Source organism: Triticum urartu, chromosome 1, assembly GCF_003073215.2.
Source record: "Triticum urartu cultivar G1812 chromosome 1, Tu2.1, whole genome shotgun sequence".
NCBI classification, from domain to species: Eukaryota; Viridiplantae; Streptophyta; class Magnoliopsida; order Poales; family Poaceae; genus Triticum; species Triticum urartu.
Genome location: NC_053022.1, coordinates 109,887,173 through 109,907,335, shown reverse-complemented (window position 1 = coordinate 109,907,335; position 20,163 = coordinate 109,887,173). Strand labels below are relative to the sequence as shown.

At 49.4% G+C, this 20,163-nt stretch overlaps 2 protein-coding genes across 2 annotated transcripts; one reads left to right on the top strand and one right to left on the bottom strand.

Annotated features, from left to right (window-relative positions):
• Nucleotides 1-114: 114 nt before the first annotated feature.
• On the bottom strand, nt 115-4,296 carry LOC125550889 (pyrophosphate-energized vacuolar membrane proton pump-like). The gene is made up of 5 exons (XM_048714002.1): nt 3,841-4,296; nt 2,233-2,776; nt 1,757-2,136; nt 1,527-1,613; nt 115-1,419 (listed from the first exon to the last, which is right to left on the bottom strand). The coding sequence occupies exons 1-5, from the start codon at nt 4,116-4,118 to the stop codon at nt 411-413; spliced, it is 2,298 nt and encodes a 765-aa protein (XP_048569959.1). The 5' UTR covers nt 4,119-4,296; the 3' UTR covers nt 115-410.
• A 13,279-nt stretch (nt 4,297-17,575) lies between these two features.
• On the top strand, nt 17,576-19,944 carry LOC125550874 (endo-1,4-beta-xylanase 5-like). The gene is made up of 5 exons (XM_048713987.1): nt 17,576-17,700; nt 17,834-17,880; nt 17,985-18,213; nt 18,342-18,508; nt 18,579-19,944. Exons 1-5 carry the CDS (start codon nt 17,655-17,657, stop codon nt 19,812-19,814), a joined length of 1,725 nt encoding a protein of 574 aa, XP_048569944.1. The 5' UTR covers nt 17,576-17,654; the 3' UTR covers nt 19,815-19,944.
• Nucleotides 19,945-20,163: the final 219 nt, after the last annotated feature.

Below are 20,163 nucleotides of genomic sequence, written 5' to 3'. Positions count from 1 at the left end.
ATTTGGTGGGAAAATAAGAAAAAAGTTGGTTAGCTAAATGATACTCCCTCCGTTCCATAATGTTCTTATATTATGGGACGGAGGAAGTAAATCAGAGAGATTAAACAAGCAAGATTAAGATAATCCACCGGCGCCAAACACAGCCTCACGGTGATGGCACTCTGCTGAAGGCCCAGAGACGAGCATCCATGCTGCATTTAGAAGTCATGCCTTAAGAGTGACAATTTGCTACACCACGAGCTTATTTCTAAGGCGGGTTTGCACTCGAATAAAGTCCGAAACTAAAGTAACCATTAACCATTCATCACCTCATACAATTCTCCCAGTCTAGAGGTTATTATTGGCAACGAAAGCCTTCTGCTTGGCCATCCAGGTCCAGGCAGCAAGCCGAGCGAACTCGGAATTCAAACTCAGAGGTGCTTGAAGATGAGGCCACCGTGCGCGGCGAAGAATGGCGCGAAGACGAGCGCCTCGACGGCCATGAGCTTGATGAGGATGTTGAGCGACGGGCCGGAGGTGTCCTTGAGCGGGTCGCCGATGGTGTCGCCGATGACCGCCGCCTTGTGCGCGTCCGACCCCTTGGGCCCCAGCGCCCGCGCCTCCGCCGACGCGCCGGCCTCGATGTACTTCTTGGCGTTGTCCCAGGCGCCGCCGCTGTTGGACGCTGAGATCGCCACCTGGACTCCCGACACCAGCGCGCCGGCGAGGAGCCCGGCCAGCGTCTCGGTGCCGAACAGCGTGCCGGCGACCAGCGGGCTGAGCATGACGAGCGCGCCGGGCGCCAGCATCTTCTTGAGCGACGCGTCGGTGGAGATCTTGACACAGGTGGCGTAGTCCGGCTTGGCCGTGCCCTCCATCAGCCCCGGGATGCTGTCGAACTGCCGCCGCACCTCCTCCACCATCGCCAGCGCCGCGCTCCCCACGCTCCGCATGGTCATCGCCGAGAACCAGTAGGGCAGCATGGCCCCCACCAGCAGCCCCGCGAACACCCGAGGGCTCAGCACGTCCACCGCCGCGACCCCGGCGCGGCTCACGTAGGCGCCGAACAGCGCCAGCGACACCAGCGCCGCCGACCCGATCGCGAACCCTTTGCCGATGGCGGCGGTGGTGTTGCCGGCGGCGTCGAGTGCGTCCGTGCGCTCGCGGACCACGTGCGGCATGCCGGACATCTCGGCGATGCCGCCGGCGTTGTCGCTGATGGGGCCGTAGGCGTCGATGCTGAGCCCCGTGGCGATGGTGCTGAGCATGCCCAGCGCCGCCAGCGCGATGCCGTACATGGCGGCGAGGCGGAAGCTGGCGTAGATGGCCGTCGCGATGGCGAAGATGGGCACGATCACCGACTTGTATCCCACCGCTAGCCCGAAGATCACGTTCGTCGCCGCTCCCGTCCGGCATGAGTTCGCCACCGCCTGCACCGGCCTACATATACATGCGTCGAACAATTTAAGCAGTGATTAAGTAATCAGCATCTATCCCGTCTTAGCTCAAGTTCGTGCAATTTTTGTAAGTTGTATAATTTCTATTACCTGTAAGCGTTGCTTGTGAAGTACTCTGTGACATAGCCGATGACAAGACCTGCCCACAAACCGGCGGACACACAGATGAACAGGTACCTGCATTCGCAAAGTCATACAAAACCAAATGTCAAATCCATCGATAATTGTTCATGAATATAAAAGTGTATCAATTTGCATTTTGTACTAAATTGAGGATCTCAAGGAAAATGGCGTAGTACGACGAGATCGAGTTGGCATACCAGTTCTTGACGAGCTTGCGCCTGCCGAAGTCGAAGAGGGTGAAGCTGTGGGGCAGGACGAGGAAGCTGACGATGGCGATGCCGACGGTCATGAGCACGGTGGAGATGAGGATCTGCCGCTTGAGCGCCGGCCCGATCTCCTCGACGGTCTTCACCTCGGCGAGGTCGGTGGCGACGACCGTGGTGGCCAAGCACACCACGATGCCCATGGCGCTGATGAGCAGCGGGTACATCATCGCCGCGAAGTTGTGCTCCGTCCCGAACGACGAGATGGACGCCACGAACAGCGCCGCGCACGACGACTCCGCGTACGACCCGAACAGGTCCGACCCCATCCCGGCGATGTCGCCGACGTTGTCCCCCACGTTGTCAGCGATCACCTGCACGCGCACAGCATCGATCGTCTCAGGGTCAGGGACATGCATGGAAAACATGGAGTATTTTTTTCAACTTTGGTAGTAATTCTCAGTACGTACCGCGGGGTTGCGAGGGTCATCCTCGGGGATGTTGCGCTCCACCTTGCCGACGAGGTCGGCGCCGACGTCGGCGGCCTTGGTGTAGATGCCGCCGCCGACGCGGCCAAAGAGGGCCATGGACGAGCCGCCGAGGCCGTAGCCGGTGATGGATTCGTACAGCCCGCCCCAGTCGTCGCCGTAGTAGACGCCGAAGAGGTTGATGGCGACGTAGAGGACGAACAGCGCGCTGGACGCGAGGAGGAAGCCCATGGCGGCGCCAGACCGGAACGCCACGACGAAGGCGCGCCCCACGCCGCGGCGAGCCTCGAGCGCCGTGCGCGCGTTCGCGAACGTCGCCACGCGCATCCCGAGGTACCCGGACATGACGGAGGTGAGCGCGCCCAGGAGGAACGCGATCATGCTGAAGGCCGCGTTCGCTAGCGCCGGCCGGCACAGCCGCGCCGGGTCGTACGTGCATGGCTCTGGCCGCGTGCTGAAACGCTGCGCCGACCCCAAGAACATGAAGATCACCACCGCGAACCCAGCCATGAACACGCCGAGGTACCTGAATTCATCAATAGGATAATTTTTTTGACTATCTGTCAAAATATTCGCCTGACACACGAGTTCAAGCCAGACTCAATACAATTCATATTTTAATGAATTTCTTCAAACTTCGGTAGGAATCCACCCATTTCAAGTGAAAATCTAGTTCATCACCAGGTAATATTTTTTGGGCATGCTTAGATGCTGGCCAATTCAATACCCATCATACCATTTTTTCGACAAATGTTTTTGCTTGTTTGGATGTTTGCAATTTTTTGGTACAGGCCAATCCTTCTTTTCTTTCCTGTAAATGTTGGCCGACAGCGGCAAGCAAAATCTTGATGAAATTTTTGTCTGGCTAAATATTTATTAGGAGAACGTTTGCTAAGACAAACATATACCCCTGGAAGCACGGCATTTATTAGTGTTTTTTATGGCAAGTTCTTCAAACACACATGGCAAATTCTGGTAAACAAAGAATTTTGCTGTGAAATTGCAGTGTTCGCTTGAAAGAATTGCCATGCTACCAACACATAAATTGTCGCGAAAGACGTTTCTCTGGTCATGTACCCCCTGTGAGGGTTCGCTGAATAACATTACCCAAACATTTTATTAGTATTTTCTGCAAATAATATATCTTTTGTCATTTGTACCTTGATTTCAGTTATTCATATAGTATTTTTTTTAAAGTTTAATCACCACATAAGATAAAAATGCATGCAAATGTTAATTGCTAAAAATAACAATAAGAGAAAAATATTATATTACACTCCTTCCGTAACAAATATAAGACATTTTTTGGCACTATCAGTACTATATACTAGAAGCCAAACATTTTTTTGGCATTTTCCGCAAAAAGTGTTTTTTTTGTTGCATTGTACCATGATTTTTGTTAGTCATCTGTAATTAAGTTGAATCAGCACGCAACCTCAAAAACATGCCAATATTACTTGCTAAAAATAATACTAACAGTAATAAAAAGAAACAATATATTACTAGCGTGTTTTTTATTTTTCATCTCTATGCAAGTGGCACCAAAAACATTTTGGAAAGCAAAATTTGACATCAAAGGCGTGTGTATACCTGTACTCCGTGAAGAGGAAGGACGTGGCACCGATGGAGATGGCGTGCTGGATCTCGGCGCACCGGGCCTCCACCTGCCGGTAGTCCACGCCGTCCTCCGCACTCTCATCGTGCCCGCTGCGGCCTTTCTGGGCGGCGGCGCCGCCGCCATCCTCGCCGTCGTGGGATGGGACCGGCACCTTGGCCACCACGTACCACTGGAACACCGCGAAGGCGATGCCGATCACCGCCGCCAGCGGTATCAGTACCTCCGCCCCCGCCGTCCCGATGACAGCCATCCGAACAACCTTTGATGGACTAGTGACTATAGGCTTTTGCTCCTGAGCTCCAATGGCAGAAAATAGTTCAGGCGAGAGCAGTGGCTTGGTGGCTGAGACGAAGACGCGAGCCCCCGTTAAAAACAGGGCGCCGAGCCCAGAAACTGCAACCAGAACCCTCACTTCACCGCTTACTACACACTGGTCATTGACTCAATGTATATCTGCTAGCGCGAGGGCGGGCCGAGGGTGGTTTATACCTACAAGGGCTGGGACGAAAAGTTGCCGCCTCGCCTCGTGCTCTGCATGCATGCATGACGATCACGCACAAGCCATGCACGTACGTCCAAGCTTGCACATGTGGCTCATGTCCACCTCTGCCGTTGCTGTGCTGTGCAGTGCAGAGCTAGCTCAGGCTATGGGTTCGCCCGCCATCTGGCTCATGTCCTGCTCGACCGCCGTTGTGCTGTCCACAACAGCTAGCTGAAGCTATGGGTTCGCCGGCCACGTATATACGTTGCTCACGTCCTGCTCGGCCGTTGTTGTTGTGGACAGCTAGCTAAAGCTCTGGCGTCGTCGTCGGACACCGTAGATGCATGGGTGTGCATGCTTCACAGCGTGTCAATTTTGGCAAATGTGTGTTGTTTTCGCAACGTATTTTGTCACCGCCTTCCGTTTTATGGGAAGAGTGTAATTTTGGCAAATGTGTGTTGTTTTCGCAACGTATTTTGTCACTGCCTTTCGCTTTATGGGAAGAGTGTCCAAAGACTCCAACAGAAAGCACCCATAAACGTCTAAGAAAAAAGGGTATCCAAAGACTCCAGGCCAGCAGAGGATGTGGCCAGCGGTCTAGAGTTCTCTGTTGTGTCTTTGGGCTGGATATATACGATGATGCGTCGGCGATGAAATGTCCTGCTAAGGGCGGGCATGGACAGGCGATGGAGAGGCCGATGGCGTGGCCGGAGGGAAAATGCAGGCAGGCATATGTCCATAAGTCCATCCAAGGAAGAGGTGCCATCGAGGCTCGATAGCTTCACATTTTCAGCCCAAGGAACTATTGGAGCCAGCTGCAGTTTAGTTGTCTGCTTCCTCTTTCTTTTGAAAAGCTTGCGAAAAAATACACTGAGAAGATCATGCTGAAAATGTGAACTGTGATGCTATTCAACGAACGTTCGCTGAATGTGCATGTCAAAACTAAGTTTCCGCAGTGTTGGGTGTATGACAATTCCTTCATGCGAACATGTCAGTTTCCGCAGCAAATGCTCTGTTTGCCAGAATTTGTCATGTGTTTTGAAAGAAATTGCCATAAAGAAGGTTCGTAATTGCCACTCCCTCCCAGAAAACGTTGGCTGGTTATTAGAGTCCTGACTCCTGACTAATTAACCTTAGAATGAGGAGATAAGGCTGAACCATAATTAACAATAGCACACCCTCTGCATAGGCGTCACCCTGTGTCGTTATCCCATCTTTTGTTTCCTTTTTCTTTTCTTTTTGCAATCCCCTCCCCCCTCCCTCCAAACTTTGAAATGGGTGTCGGTACGATAGTTGGCGGTCACACACAATTCAAGGGATGTTTGAAGCTTAAAGATTTGACAAAGTCTTTTTGTATTTCCTCTTGTATTTTACTATAAGAAATCTTCTAAGGACAAGTATACTGTGAGGCACAAGGACCGAAAACTCAGAAACCTCCGGTGCATCGTTATCACTGGACCAAGTTCATTTAACACCAGTGGACAAGAACTTGATACATACTTCTATAAGCAACATAGTTTTATACAAAAATGTTACTATTGTCAATGGAAACTGCTCCGACATGCCCCCATGACGACAATCACTCCGGCCCCGCTGCACACCACCACTTTTCATGTGGTCGCGCTTGCCATCCGCAAATCCGTTCCTGCCATTGGAGGATGGTTGGTGGCACGCTCACTCCTTCCCTAGGCTGCAAAGGCACCAACTCTGGACCCACTACCTTGACCGGTGCCTCCTCCGGCCTGCTACAACTCCCCCGACATCGATCCCTTCAGGTGGAGTCCAGTGACGGCCTGTCTTCCTCCACCACCCTTGCCCGTTCCATATTGGGAGGAGCTAGACAAGATCATTGTGTTGCCTATGCCATGCCTGGAAATGGGGTGGACGCCGAGCTCTGCCCCCTCACAATATATAGGTACATGTGTGTCAACTCCTAGGAGGCTTGGGTCCCCGCTGCCGCCTCTGCATGGGCACGCCTACCGGCCCCATGACCCATCTCCTCTGGCGTTGGCTACCCCAGTTGCCGCACCATATTTAGAGGCCGCCTCCGCCGCCTCAGGAGGGACGTGCTCCTAACCAGATTGAGCAGGTGCTTGGGTCCCCATCACCTTCTACGCCTGGCCATCCACGCCGACCCCACGTCTGGCTTCCCCCAACGATGAGAACCTGACCTCAATGATGACCACTCCTCGAATGTTGCTGCCACCTCCTACACCGGTCGTCCTCACAAGTTTGTCGCGTGCCATTGCTGGATGTGACATGTTCGCGCTAGTGGCCTCTCCCATGCGCCTTGGTTAGGGTGAAGGGTGTAGTTGTATCAGCCGAGACATGAAGCCTGCTACTTACTTGTGTTGCGATCCAACACGTCGTGGGGAATTGTTGGGGACTAACACCTCGTCAAGGCAAGGCGTTGCGGCTCACCGCCTTCACCGGCCTTCCACCTTCCTGCTTGCAACACATATGTGGCTCCTCCGGCGTGGATGAGGGACCAATGCTTTTGGTGCCTCTCAAAAGGTCGTTGAGCCCGCTCCCGCAGGGACGCAATTCGGTGCACGAACTACCTATGACCCGGTGACACCATTTGATTTGGCCATGCAAAGCTCTCCATCAACCTGAATACGCAGCTCTGATGTGTTGCACCACTGCTTCCCACAATGCCTTTACACGCCAACGTTGCAACCCCGATAGATGTATCATTGCAGAGCGTCCTCACGCAACAAGCTGAACTGCAAGGTTGCCTAATGAGAGTTCGGAGGATTTTGGTGAGCCGCGGGCTCTTCTTGGAGGGCTCCTAGTTGTGCCTCTACTGGCCTAGCTCTTGGGTTCCATGAGTGAGGGGAAAACATACCTCTATGGTTGTTTCTCACCTTGTGTCAGGTCTTGAAGTCACCGTCTGTTGTGCCGTCTGCCTCTGGAATTGAGGCCATCTTCGGGTCGTTCCTCCGGTTTCTCAAACCATGTTAGAACTTCAGCAACTACGTGGGATGGCTGATTTGTCTCTTTTGATGGTGCATCTAGGGGTAGTCTTGCTTGTGACCTTAGCGCCCACACCGCCATTACTGGAACCCAACCAACCTCTCGCCTTCATGGAGCATGTAGGTTTGGATGCTATTGTCTTTCACTCGCTGGAGTCTATCAGGTAAGTGGTTCAGAGGGTCACGAGGTCATTGCGTCCGGTGCATTTGCACCTACTCGCAATGCTCTTTTCGCATTAAAGCTTTACGACTTTATTGCCAGCTTGGAGGCTGCTACCCTGAATTTGGCAAGATAATTGGTTGGATCCTAATCGCCAGGGAAATTGAGAAGAGGTGCGCTGGCTGATCCGCAGCCTGAAATAGAAGTATTTTAGGATCAAAAGCAAGAAGAATGGCGGTATTAGGAAGTCGTCTACGGCTGCTTGATGGATGCAACGTCGATATTAGGAAGGCATCTACGGCTTCTTGATGAATGCACCGTCCATTTGGTGTTCTCCGATGCCTTGGTCTATGTATTTTCGTTGGGTGTATGTTTGGTGATGTTGTGATCCATGTGCCGGGGGTTTCCGATTATAGCATGTTTTAGGATTAAGATACAATGAATTGAGAGTGACCTAAGAATATGGGCGCTGCTACGCGTCCGTCGGTAGATGTACTGAAATTATCCGCCGCCTGGAAAGCCGTTGGATCCCTGAGCTGTTAGCCGTCTGATACGTCTCCAACATATCTATAATTTTTGATTGCTCCATGCTATATTATCTACTGTTTTGGGCAATATTGGGCTTTATTATCCACTTTTATATTATTTTTGGGACTAACCTATTAACCGGAGGCCCAGCCCAGATTTGCTGTTTTATGCCTATTTCAGTGTTTTGAAGAAAAGGAATATCAGACGGAGTCGAAACGGAACGAAATCAACTGGAGAAGTTATTTTTGGAAGGAAACACACCTGATGGACTTGGACTCCACGTCAGAAGATACGGGAGCTGCCCACGAGGGTGGGGGGTGCGCCCCCTGCCTGGTGGGGCCCCCGTGGCTCCCCTGACGTGCTTCTTCTGCCTATATAACTCCATATACCCTAAAACTTCCAGAACAGAATTTAGACCAGGAGTTCCGCCGCCAGAAGCCTCCGTAGCCACCAAAAACCAATCTAGACCCGTTCTGGCACCCTGCCGAAGGGGGCAATCCCTCTCCGGTGGCCATCTTCATCATCCCGGTGCTCTCCATGACGAGGAGGGAGTAGTTCTCCCTCGGGGCTGAGGGTATGTACCAGTAGCTATGTGTTTGATCTCTCTCTCTCTCTCTCTGTCGTGTTCTTGAGATGATACGATCTTGATGTATCACGAGCTTTGCTATTATATTTGGATCCTATGATGTTTCTCCCCCCCTCTTCTCTCTTGTAATGGATCGAGTTTCCCCTTTGAAGTAATCTTATCGGATTGAGTCTTTAAAGATTTGAGAACACTTGATGTATGTCTTGCCGTGGATATCTGTGGTGACAATGGGATACCGCGTGCCACTTGATGTATGTTAAGGTGACCAACTTGCGGGTTCATGAACCTATGCATAGGGGTTGGCACACGTTTTTGTCGTGATTCTCCGGTAGATCTTTGGGACACTCTTTGATGTCCTTTGTGTTGGTTGAATAGATGAATCTGAGATTGTGTGATGCATATCGTATAATCATGTCCACGGATACTTGAGGTGACAATGGAGTATCTAGGTGACATTAGGGTTTTGGTTGATTTGTGTCTTAAGGTGTTATTCTAGTACGAACTCTAAGGCTGTTTGTGACACTTATAGGAATAGCCGAACGGATTGATTGCAAAGAATAACTTTGAGGTGGTTTCGTACCCTACCATAATCTCTTCGTTCCTTCTCCGCTATTAGTGACTTTGGAGTGACTCTTTTTTGCATGTTGAGGGATAGTTATGTGATCCAATTATGTTAGTATTGTTAAGGGAACTTACACTAGCGAAAGTATGAACCCTAGGCCTTGTTTACCATCATTGCAATACCGTTTACGCTCACTTTTATCACTTGCTACCTTGCTGTTTTTATTATTTCAGATTACAAAAACTATTATTTACTATCCATATTGCACTTGTATCACCATCTCTTCACCGAACTAGTGCACCTATACAATTTACAATTGTATTGGGTGTGTTGGGGACACAAGAGACTCTTTGTTATTTGGTTGCAGTGTTGCTTGAGAGAGACCATCTTCATGAGTCAAATGCTGAGCATGATGAAGCCTTTGCCACGCGACGCTGAATACCCAACCGAATTCTTTGTTGAAGACCTAGAGTATCTGCCCCGCACCATTTACCATATCATCAGAAAGACTCTATGGCCTGTCAAAGGACATTCATCTACAACGAAGCTTGAAGGAGCAATGAAGACTTTGGTTTTCTATATCTTCAATGGCATAAGCTTCAATGCTCAAGACTTCTTCATCAGGCAGTTGGCTGCATCTGGCTCCGACATCTTTGGTCTGAAGTTCTATGCTCCATGGGTAATGCGTCTTATCAAGCTTCACTCTGCCTTCAACTATCAGCCGTCTGCGCGCAATCATCTTGTATTCTTGCCAGAGGTTGATCTGTCTGTTGAAGCTATTTACCCAGAGCCTGCAAAGGATCCAATTTATCTTCACAATGTTGATCGTCAAAGCTTCACCCAGCCCATTGAAGGAGTTCAGGCAGTCTCTCATGTTTATCCCTTGGCTGGCAACTGATACGTCTTCAACGTATCTATAATTTTTTGATTGCTCCATGCTATATTATCTACTGTTTTGGGTAATATTGGGCTTTATTTTTCACTTTTATATTACTTTTGGGACTAACCTATTAATCGGAGGCCCAGCCCAGATTTGTTGTTTTATGCCTATTTCAGTGTTTCGAGGAAAAGGAATATCAAACGGAGTTAAAACGGAATGAAATCAACTGGAGAAGTTATTTTTGGAAGGAAACCTACCGGATAGACTTGAACCCTATGTCAGAAGATGAAGGAGGTGCTCACGAGGGTAGGGGGCGCGCCCACCCCCTGGGGCGCGCCCCCCTCCCTCGTGACCCCCCCCCCTTCGGTCCACCTACGTACCCCTTGTACCCATACTAGCCGAATGCCCGTGCTTTGCCACGGAACAATAAACTTAGACATGAAACATTGCTAAAAATAAATCAAATATAATTTCATAATTATATGTTTGAGCGGTGATACGCGCCGGCGCGCTGACCCGAATTTGGGCCAGTCGGCCTCCAGCCGTCCGATCCAGCAGGCAGGAGCCATTCGTTCCGCCTTCCCCCACGTCATCGTCTTCTTCCCCCTCTCCCCCACGCACGCGTCTTGGTTCAGATCCACCGGTGACATGTCCCTGCCCCAACCACCACGAGTGTGTGCTCCGGCGAGACACAAAAGCACCCGTGTCCTTTCCCTCACAGTTACTGCTCGTCACATCACCGAGCTGCTCGTCGTCGCAACCTCTCTTAGATCGCCGATGTCACATTTTTCTGCTCCGGCGATGGTAGCAAAAGAAATTGTTGGTTCCAGCTTTCCCGAACAACGTTTCCAGCTTTTCTGGTCGTAGCATCGGCGGCGACAACTTCAGCATTGCTGCTTGCAGCATATACGGCCGCGAGTCATAGCCTTTTCTGTTGCCGGTTGTAGCATTTTCTCCCGTGGGATGCATCTTCCTTGGTCGCCAGTAGCAGTCGTCTACCTCAGAGGCCAAAAAAATCACCGTCGCTGATGCAACAAAAATTGGCTGTTGGTTGTAGCTTTTTCTAGGGCGGTTGCATCTCTAGCGCCTGAGGTTGCAGCTTCCACAGGCCACGGCCCCTCGTTGCAGCCCCGATGCTGACCTTCGCTGTCCGCATCTTCACTCCGCCGCTGCAGCAAAATGGTCAATGAGTTGTAGATTTTTCTTTTGCCAGTTGAGATTTTTGTTCCGCGGGATGCATCTTCATGGTGGCATGTAGCAAACAAGGACGCCGGTTGTAGCAATTTGTAATGCCGGTTGTAGCTCGCAGCTCCGATGATGTCCTCGCCCATCCCATTCCCATGTCAGGTGCACCCCGTCGTCGCAGCTTCTCGTGCCTTGGGTGTACCTCGCCATCACAGTTATGCAGCTGGAGATGGTGAGCTGGGAGAATCGCTGGCCGTGCGGAGAGGAACTGGAGATGGTGAGCTGGGAGAATCGTCGGCCATGCATAAGACGACGACCTCACCGATGAGATTGGGCTGCAGCTAGGCAGGGGCCGATGCGGGGCGGACGACGGCCTCGCCGGCGAAATTGGGCTGCAACAGGAGGGGGGGGGGAGGATGCAGGGGTAGAGAGTGGCCTCGCATATGCGATGGGCCTACAGCGGGGCAGGGCGATTTGCGGGGCTTGCAGAAATAGGACCGCGTGGTAGCGGGCGACCGACCAAAGCTTCGGCCGGCGTGCCATCTCCAAACATTTTCCTATATGTTTTGAGAACAGAGTTGTAGGTGCCATACATATATTTCTTGCAATCAGTTCAAAACAAATCAAACATATTTCTCTTCCATGTAGTTCTTTGGTAAGTCAATTAATTGCATGCTAGAGTATTAGAAAGTAGTAGTAGTTGGCTAAGGAGTAAAATGTAGAACCGACACACTTATGATAAACATGCTCATAGTTTCCTGTCGGTCGAGTGTTGCTCCTCTGGCTATTGAACATCCGATCTTGTTGCCAACCTGTTGTATGAGCCGAATCAATCGCAAAAAGCTAGTTTCTTAGTGCCTGAATTCAGGACAAACTGCAATTCGTACTTCGGCTGGTGTAGTAGCAGTACACACCTACCTTCTGTGGTACTTCAGTTGTCTTTCACTCCAAGGATGTTGAGAATCATACAAAATATGGTTCTGGTTTATATATATTAGCAAGGCCACAAAAGACACCTCACTTGAGAGTACCACAAAATTCCAACACAATTGTTCTGGGCAGGCTCTCTACATGGTGAATTAATACTTTTCCGTGTGCACTATGCAATAAATTAAAATTGCACAAGAGTTTTTTGCCAATGGTATAAGAGTTTTAGTAGTATCCTCCTAAAACTAATTTTGGTACTATAATGTTTGTTACTAATGGGAAGTTAAGAAGATATGATATGTTATAATAATCTATGCAAGCAGGTCGCCTATACAACTAAATGTCATTAAAAGCAATACACTGGCCTAGTTTCCTTCCTTGTAAAATATAGGGTGCCCAAGGCTTCATAGATAAGAACATAGTGATGCAAAACAAAGAGAAAGAAAAAAAACCGGTTAACTTGTTGATATCAAATTTCTCCAAGAGCCTTTGAGATGCTCCTGGGAGGCGCAGTGTAATGGCTTTACAAAAAAGTAATGCATATTATCTGAATTTTTCTGGGTTTATATCATTGCATGATGTGATAAAAATGTTTAGGTAACAGGAACTTTAGTATACACTCAAAGGAATAAACAAGATTAATCGTCTATTTCTACGTGGAGCTGAATACAGTTCACAACCGCAGAAAATTATACAGACATAAAATAGACTACGACCACAACCACACAAACGAAAACAGTCAATATTTTTGTCCTTACGTCGATACCTCAACAGCAAAATTTCTATTTCATTGCCAAGCACAACCTACAGATCGAATCACATTACTGCTACAGTTGGTGAGATATTGTCAAGCTTAGTGAAAAAAACAAAAAAAAATCATAATGTACCATCCCTTTAGCTGGTGACCTCTTGGAGTTAAGTATATATGATTTCCAAAAACAAGAAGTGAGATGTTGTATCCGGGCCTCACCCAAACACACTTCTGTTCATTCTCTTGTTGTTTATGTTCAATAACCAACAATAGAAAATGGTGTAAAGAAAGACCAACATAATAAAATGGGTTGCAACACATAGTCAGTAACCTCTAGCTAGGTGCATGCCATATTTCTTTTATAAAAATCAGAACAAAGTTATTTATGTGCATCTCTAGTTAGAAACCAACTGAAAATTAATAAAATCTCTGAGGTGAAAACACATAAAAACTAATGGACTAAGAAATAGCAGGATTAAGCACCAAATCCCAGGGGTTGCATGTTTGATAGGGTAATCGTTAAGACTAAGGTCGATCCATGATGAACGAAAGCCTGCACAAATGGTCAAATTCTGTAAAAAAACAACAAACAAAGAATATTCAGAGGACTGTCAACTAACACCTCAGGGAGCATTTTGAAGCAGGCAAATATCATGATTAACATGATTCTCAACAAGTTAAGAATTGTACCTTAAGCTTGACCTCCTATATGAAGTATCTTATAGTACAACATAGCAAGGTAGCCTATATGAAAGAACAAATGGGACAATAAAAACAATCACTACTCAAGCTGACCGATCAAAACCTAATTGAAACATGCGATTTCAGAATCCGCTCCATTCGCAAAAAATGGAAAAGCACCAAACATGAACTATATCAATAAATCTAGTAATAGACTAATAGTTAGGTTGGATGATAGCTTAGCACTACTTAAATTAGCACAATGAGTCTAGAACTCTAGATAAAATGGTGAAATCAGCAGCTTGCTAGTTCTCTCTGTTGGGTACGTATAGATCTCACATGCATATAGCCAGAGTTCACCAACGATTGCTTGTCCAAAGTAATATAGAAATCCTAATCTCTACTTAGACAGGTGATACATGTAGCTCCTAGGTTTTATCACCGTGAGTTGAAGTATACACAATAAATACGTCACATACCAGTGTGCGCGTGTGTTGCTAGTCAATCAATAGAATCCACCTGCTAGCTAGCTACATTGTTAGCTGATTTAACCCCTTAAGGCAAGCCAGGCACCGGCCAGGCGGAATACTGGTTTGACAGGAACGGAGACAATCAGACAACGGCATCGAAGGAAAGGATCAAGATCTACGCACCTGTGACACTGTCCTTGACGGAGGCAAAGGGCGTCAAGTTCGAGCTGTTGGCCTTCTACGCGTCCTCGTACACCATCCGCTCTGCCACACGGTCCTCGCCGTAGCCGCCTGCGATGAAGACGATCGACCCGTCGGATTCTAGGACGCACACCCTCCTCGCATAGTTCACGGCTGCCACAAACCCAAATCGCCGAAGCTGCCGGCCGCGGAAGACAAGGATGGAGGGCAGAGACGGAGCAAGACTCAATGGAGAGAGGGCGAGCCGTCACCCCTCGTCGCCACGACCGAGTCCACTGAAGTTTCTCGGAAGAGTTGAGATTGGAATCGATGGGGTTGGAGGAGTTGGGGCGACTCCAACGAAGAAAGAAGAGGAGGGGTTGGAGAGAGTTGGGGCGTGTGTCCTGGGTGAGTTGGTCGTGGGTGAGCCGAACTGTTTTTTTCTTGGTCGTGGTTCTCTGTCCGTGGGCTGACTTGGAGTTGGATTTTTGGGCTAACCGGGCATGGCCCTCGCGTGATGGTTATCCTAAGAAGGGGGAGATGGGGAGATGGTCGAACCATCACGACGTTTGATCCTCCTTTAATAGTAGAGATATACCTACGTATCGTAAAACTTCCAGAACGGAGATTAGATCGGGAGTTCCGCCGCCAGAAACTTCCGTAGCCATCGAAAGCCAATCTAGACCCGTTCCGGCACCCTGCCGGAGGGGGAAATCCCTCTCCGGTGGCCATCTTCATCATCCCGGTGCTCTCCATGACGAGGAGGGAGTAGTTCTCCCTCGGGGCTGAGGGTATGTACCGGTAGCTATGTGTTTGATCTCTCTCTCTCGTGTTCTTGATTTGGCACGATCTTGATGTATCGCGAGCTTTGCTATTATATTTGGATCCTATGATGTTTCTTCCTCCTCTACTCTTTTGCAATGGATTGAGTTTCCCCTTTGAAGTTATCCTATCGGATTGAGTCTTTAAAGATTTGAGAACACTTGATGTATGTCTTGCCGTGCGTATCTGTGGTGACAATGGGATACCACGTGATTCACTTGATGTATGTTTTGGTGATCAACTTGCGGGTTCCGCCCATGAACCTATGCATAGGGGTTGGCACACGTTTTCGTCGTGATTCTCCGGTAGAACTTTGGGGCACTATTTGAGGTCCTTTGTGTTGGTTGAATAGATGAATCTGAGATTGTGTGACGCATATCGTATAATCATACCCACGGATACTTGAGGTGACATTGGAGTATCTAGGTGACATTAGGGTTTTGGTTGATTTGTGTCTTAAGGTGTTATTCTAGTACGAACTCTAGGGCTGTTTGTGACACTTATAGGAATAGCCCAACGGATTGATTGGAAAAAATAACTTTGAGGTGGTTTCGTACCCTACCATAATCTCTTCGTTCGTTCTCCGCTATTAGTGACTTTGGAGTGACTCTTTGTTGCATGTTGAGGGATAGTTTTATGATCCAATTATGTTATTATTGTTGAGAGGACTTGCACTAGTGAAAGTATGAACCCTAGGCCTTGTTCCAACGCATTGCAATACCGTTTACGCTCACTTTTATCATGAGTTACCTTGCTGTTTTTATAATTTCAGATTACAAATACTATTATCTACTATCCATATTGCACTTGTATCACCATCTCTTTGCCGAACTAGTGCACCTATACAATTTACCATTGTATTGGGTGTGTTGGGGACACAAGAGACTCTTTATTATTTGGTTGCAGGGTTGCTTGAGAGAGACCATCTTCATCCTACGCCTCCTACGGATTGATAAACCTTAGGTCATCCACTTGAGGGAAATTTGCTACTGTCCTACAAACCTCTGCACTTGAAGGCCCAACAACGTCTACAAGAAGAAGGTTGTGTAGTAGACATCACCGTCCGATCTAGTGTGCGCGTCCCCATGCCCCCCTTATTATTCTAGCAACACGCGCGTTGTTGCAGAAACAAAGACAACAAACTTGACCCCGGCCCCGACAGAGCTGCGCCCAACGCAGCGCCGCCGCCAACCCGCCCCCAAAATCAGCCCGCCGCCGGTGTGCAAGAGCTAAATTAAACTCTTCGCAACACCATGGCGCACCATATCACACGCTAGATGCTTGGATCCGACGCAAATCGAGCTCACCGAGGGGCCCTGCTTGGAGAACAGGCACGACCTCTACTCCAGCATGACGGCGACGAGCTCCCATACTGGGCACTCCTTTGACGATTTCTGCAACTGAAGCTACGTTTCTGAAACATGCGTCGTGTTGCAATGCTTGGTCTCGTACACTCTAACATCGTGCGCTCCTCCAATGCTTTCTACAACCGGGGCTATGTATCTGAAGCAAGATCCCTGTTGCAGAAGAAAAAAATCTTCGCTGCTGAACCATTTCTTTTTCTAAAATAAGACCTCTGTTGCAGAAACTTTCTAAAATTAGACCCTGTTGCTGAAAAAAACTTCACCACCGAATCTTTATTTATTTATTTTTGAAACAAGATCTCTGTTGTAGAAACCTTCTAAAACAATACGATTGTTGCAAAAAAAATTGGTTGCACACGACTTGTGGCCGTCCAACGTGAGCGCTCGATCAAGATTGATCCGATGGCTACGCATGCGGCGGACGCTGCGCGTGCATCCGTCGGGTGTAAGATAGCGTTTTCCTAAGAATATTGGAATGCAAAATTAATTCTATATTTAGTATTCCCCAAAGTTGAATATTGGGTTGATTAGCTACCAAGCTTTCCTTTATTTATTATATGACAAATATTCACGGTATCTATTCGTATTGACATAATTTTGGCATAAACTAATTACTTGCATGTATATCCAAATATATGGTTTTTTAGTGGGACAAAAGATACTGACTTAATCTTCTGCAGCACTGTCAAGTCTTTCCGATTCTAGACTTAGCAGGTCGGCGTATGGGCACTTAGTTGTAGCCGGAAGTTCATTCTCTAGAAGCTTACGAGAGAGCAAAACAGGGTAGCAGATTGTTGGGCATTATATTATGATGACCGTTGTGTGACTTGGTCAAGGTCCTCCTTGTATAGAGCAATTACTATCTCTGGATTGTAACCCTATCAATATATGGAATAAAATTCACTTTTTCCTTGAAAAAAAGCCATAAGTAGCACGATTTTAATGCATTCACCCATAATGCACAAATGTTGCTCCGCCTGCCTAGTCTTCCGCTTGAGCCAAAGATTTCCCCCCCTTTTTGCGTTCGAGCTGACTTAGAGTCAAAGATTGAAACAATCAGCAACACACCGCCTTTGGCATTATCAAGCACGGATTAATTACCCTATGCCTATATATTCACCTCTCTCCGTCAACTAAAACATACCACCAGTTCAGTAGAAGTGACATATCACTTCGAAAAAGAAAAAAAAAAGGAAAAAAAGAAGAAGAAGTGACATACACACTGGTGGTTACCATGGGGAAATTGCTCGCTTTTTTGCTCTGCATTTCGCTGTTTGAAGGTTAGTTTTCCCAAGTTCATATTACCACAGTTTGTATTTCCAACACCAGGGAAGTTCCTTGCGGTTTGCTGCGTGTTTCAAGTTTCCACCGATTGCACATTGTAAGATATGCTAATGATGTATATGTATGTAGGGTGGATGGTCCAGTCGGTTCCCTATGATTATACCGCGAGCATTAAGGCAAGTAGTACCTTTTTTCTGCCAATTACTGGATATATTGTTGGATTTGTGTTCCTTCTTCTTATCTTGAAACTAAAGGATGTTGTTTTGATCTTGTTATCCAGTGCTTGAGCAGCCCGATGAGGTCTCTGTACAAAGGGGGCATTATCGAGAACAGCGAGTTCAACAGCGGCCTGACGGGCTGGTCGGTGCCGTGGGGCGTGACGGCCAACGTGAGCAGCTCGCCGTCCGGCAACAACTTCGCGTTGGCGTCGGCGAGCAACAATGGCCAGCCGTCGCGCAGCGTCTACCAGAAGATCCAGATGGAAACCGCCCACCACTACTCCCTCTCGGGTATGTAAACTCAAGCATATACTCCGTACTGCACCATCGTCATTTACTCGTGATCTTGTGATATGCTGTATTTTCTTGTTGCTCATGTGTGCCCGTATATATATGGCTCCATGCATGCATGCATGCAGCATGGTTGCAGGTTTCGTCCGGCACGGCGGTGGTGAGATCCGTCTTCAAGGATCCCAACGGCGCCTTCATCGCCGGTGGAGCCACCGTCGCCAGGTCCGGCTGCTGGAGCATGCTCAAGGGCGGCATGACCGCCTTTGCTTCCGGCCCAGGCGAGCTCTTCTTCGAGGTAGATCGAATGATTACGCATGAATTAATTGTTCAACGCCAAAAAGGGAAACCAAAGTTCGCTTGTACAGGCCGATGGTAGGGTGGACATCTGGGTGGACAGCGTGTCTCTGCAGCCCTTCTCCTTCCCCGAGTGGGACGAGCAACGCCGTCTGTCGGCCGGGAAGACCCGCCGGAGCGCCGCCAAGGTGGTCGCCCGGGGCGCCGACGGCGTCCCACTGCCGAACGCCAACCTGAGCGTCAAGCTCCTCCGGCCCGGCTTCCCGTTCGGCAACGCCATGACCAAGGAGATCCTCGACATCCCGGCCTACGAGCAGTGGTTCGCGTCCCGGTTCACCGTGGCCAGCTTCGAGAACGAGATGAAGTGGTACAGCACGGAGTGGATGGAGAACCACGAGGACTACACCGTCGCGGACGCCATGCTGCGGCTCGCCGAGAAGCACGGCATCGCGGTGCGCGGCCACAACGTGCTCTGGGACACCAACGACACGCAGGTGTCGTGGGTGAAGCCGCTGGACGCGCAGCGGCTCAAGGCGGCCATGCAGAAGCGCATCAGCTCCGTGGTGTCGCGGTACGCCGGCAAGGTCATCGCGTGGGACGTGGTGAACGAGAACCTCCACGGGCACTTCTTCGAGAGCAGGCTCGGCCGCAACGCGTCGTCCGAGGTGTACCATCGGGTGGCGCGGATCGACCGGACGGCGAGGCTGTTCATGAACGAGTTCGGCACGCTGGAGGAGCCGCTGGACGCGGCTGCCATGTCCAGCAAGTACGTCGCCAAGCTGCAGCAGATACGCTCCTACCCCGGCAACCGCGGCATCAAGCTCGCCGTCGGCCTCGAGAGCCACTTCGGCACGCCCAACATCCCCTACATGAGGGCGACGCTGGACATGCTCGCGCAGCTCAGGGTCCCCATCTGGCTCACTGAGGTCGACGTCAACCGGAATGCCGGCCCCTACGTGCCGATCTACCTGGAGGAGGTGCTGAGGGAAGGCTACGGGCACCCCAACGTGGAGGGCATGGTGATGTGGGCGGCCTGGCACGCGCAGGGCTGCTGGGCCATGTGCCTCACGGACAACAACTTCAAGAATCTTCCCGCCGGCGACCGCGTCGACAAGCTCATCGCTGAATGGAGGACGCACCCGGAGGGCGCCACCATGGACGCCAACGGCGTGACCGAGCTGGACCTCGTCCACGGCGAGTACAACTTCACGGTGACTCACCCGTCGCTTGGCTCGCCCGCCGTGCGCACTTTGACGGTGGACGCGTCGTCGGCTGCGGTGGAGCACACTATAGACATCAAGGTGTAGGGACTAGGGATCGGACACAAACACAATACACAGCAGCTTAGTTTCATCTGCTATATACAATATATTCTTGAGAAGAAATATCTTTCCCTATACATTTATTTAATAATAATAAAGCATGTATTGCTTTTGCTCGTCCGTCATAAGATTACCCATGAGGTTAACGAGCACTCCTTCGGGAGCCTCGCAACAATCAGCGCCATTTGGCGCGCTCTCAGCCATTCGCCATGTGTCGCGCTCTCGGCGCTCCCTCCGGATTTTGTTTTGTTTTTGCACGCGTTTTCGGCTTTTTAAACGGGTTTTTTCGACGTCCTGGTTTTCCGCCGGTCTTCTTTAGATTTTTGATTTTTTA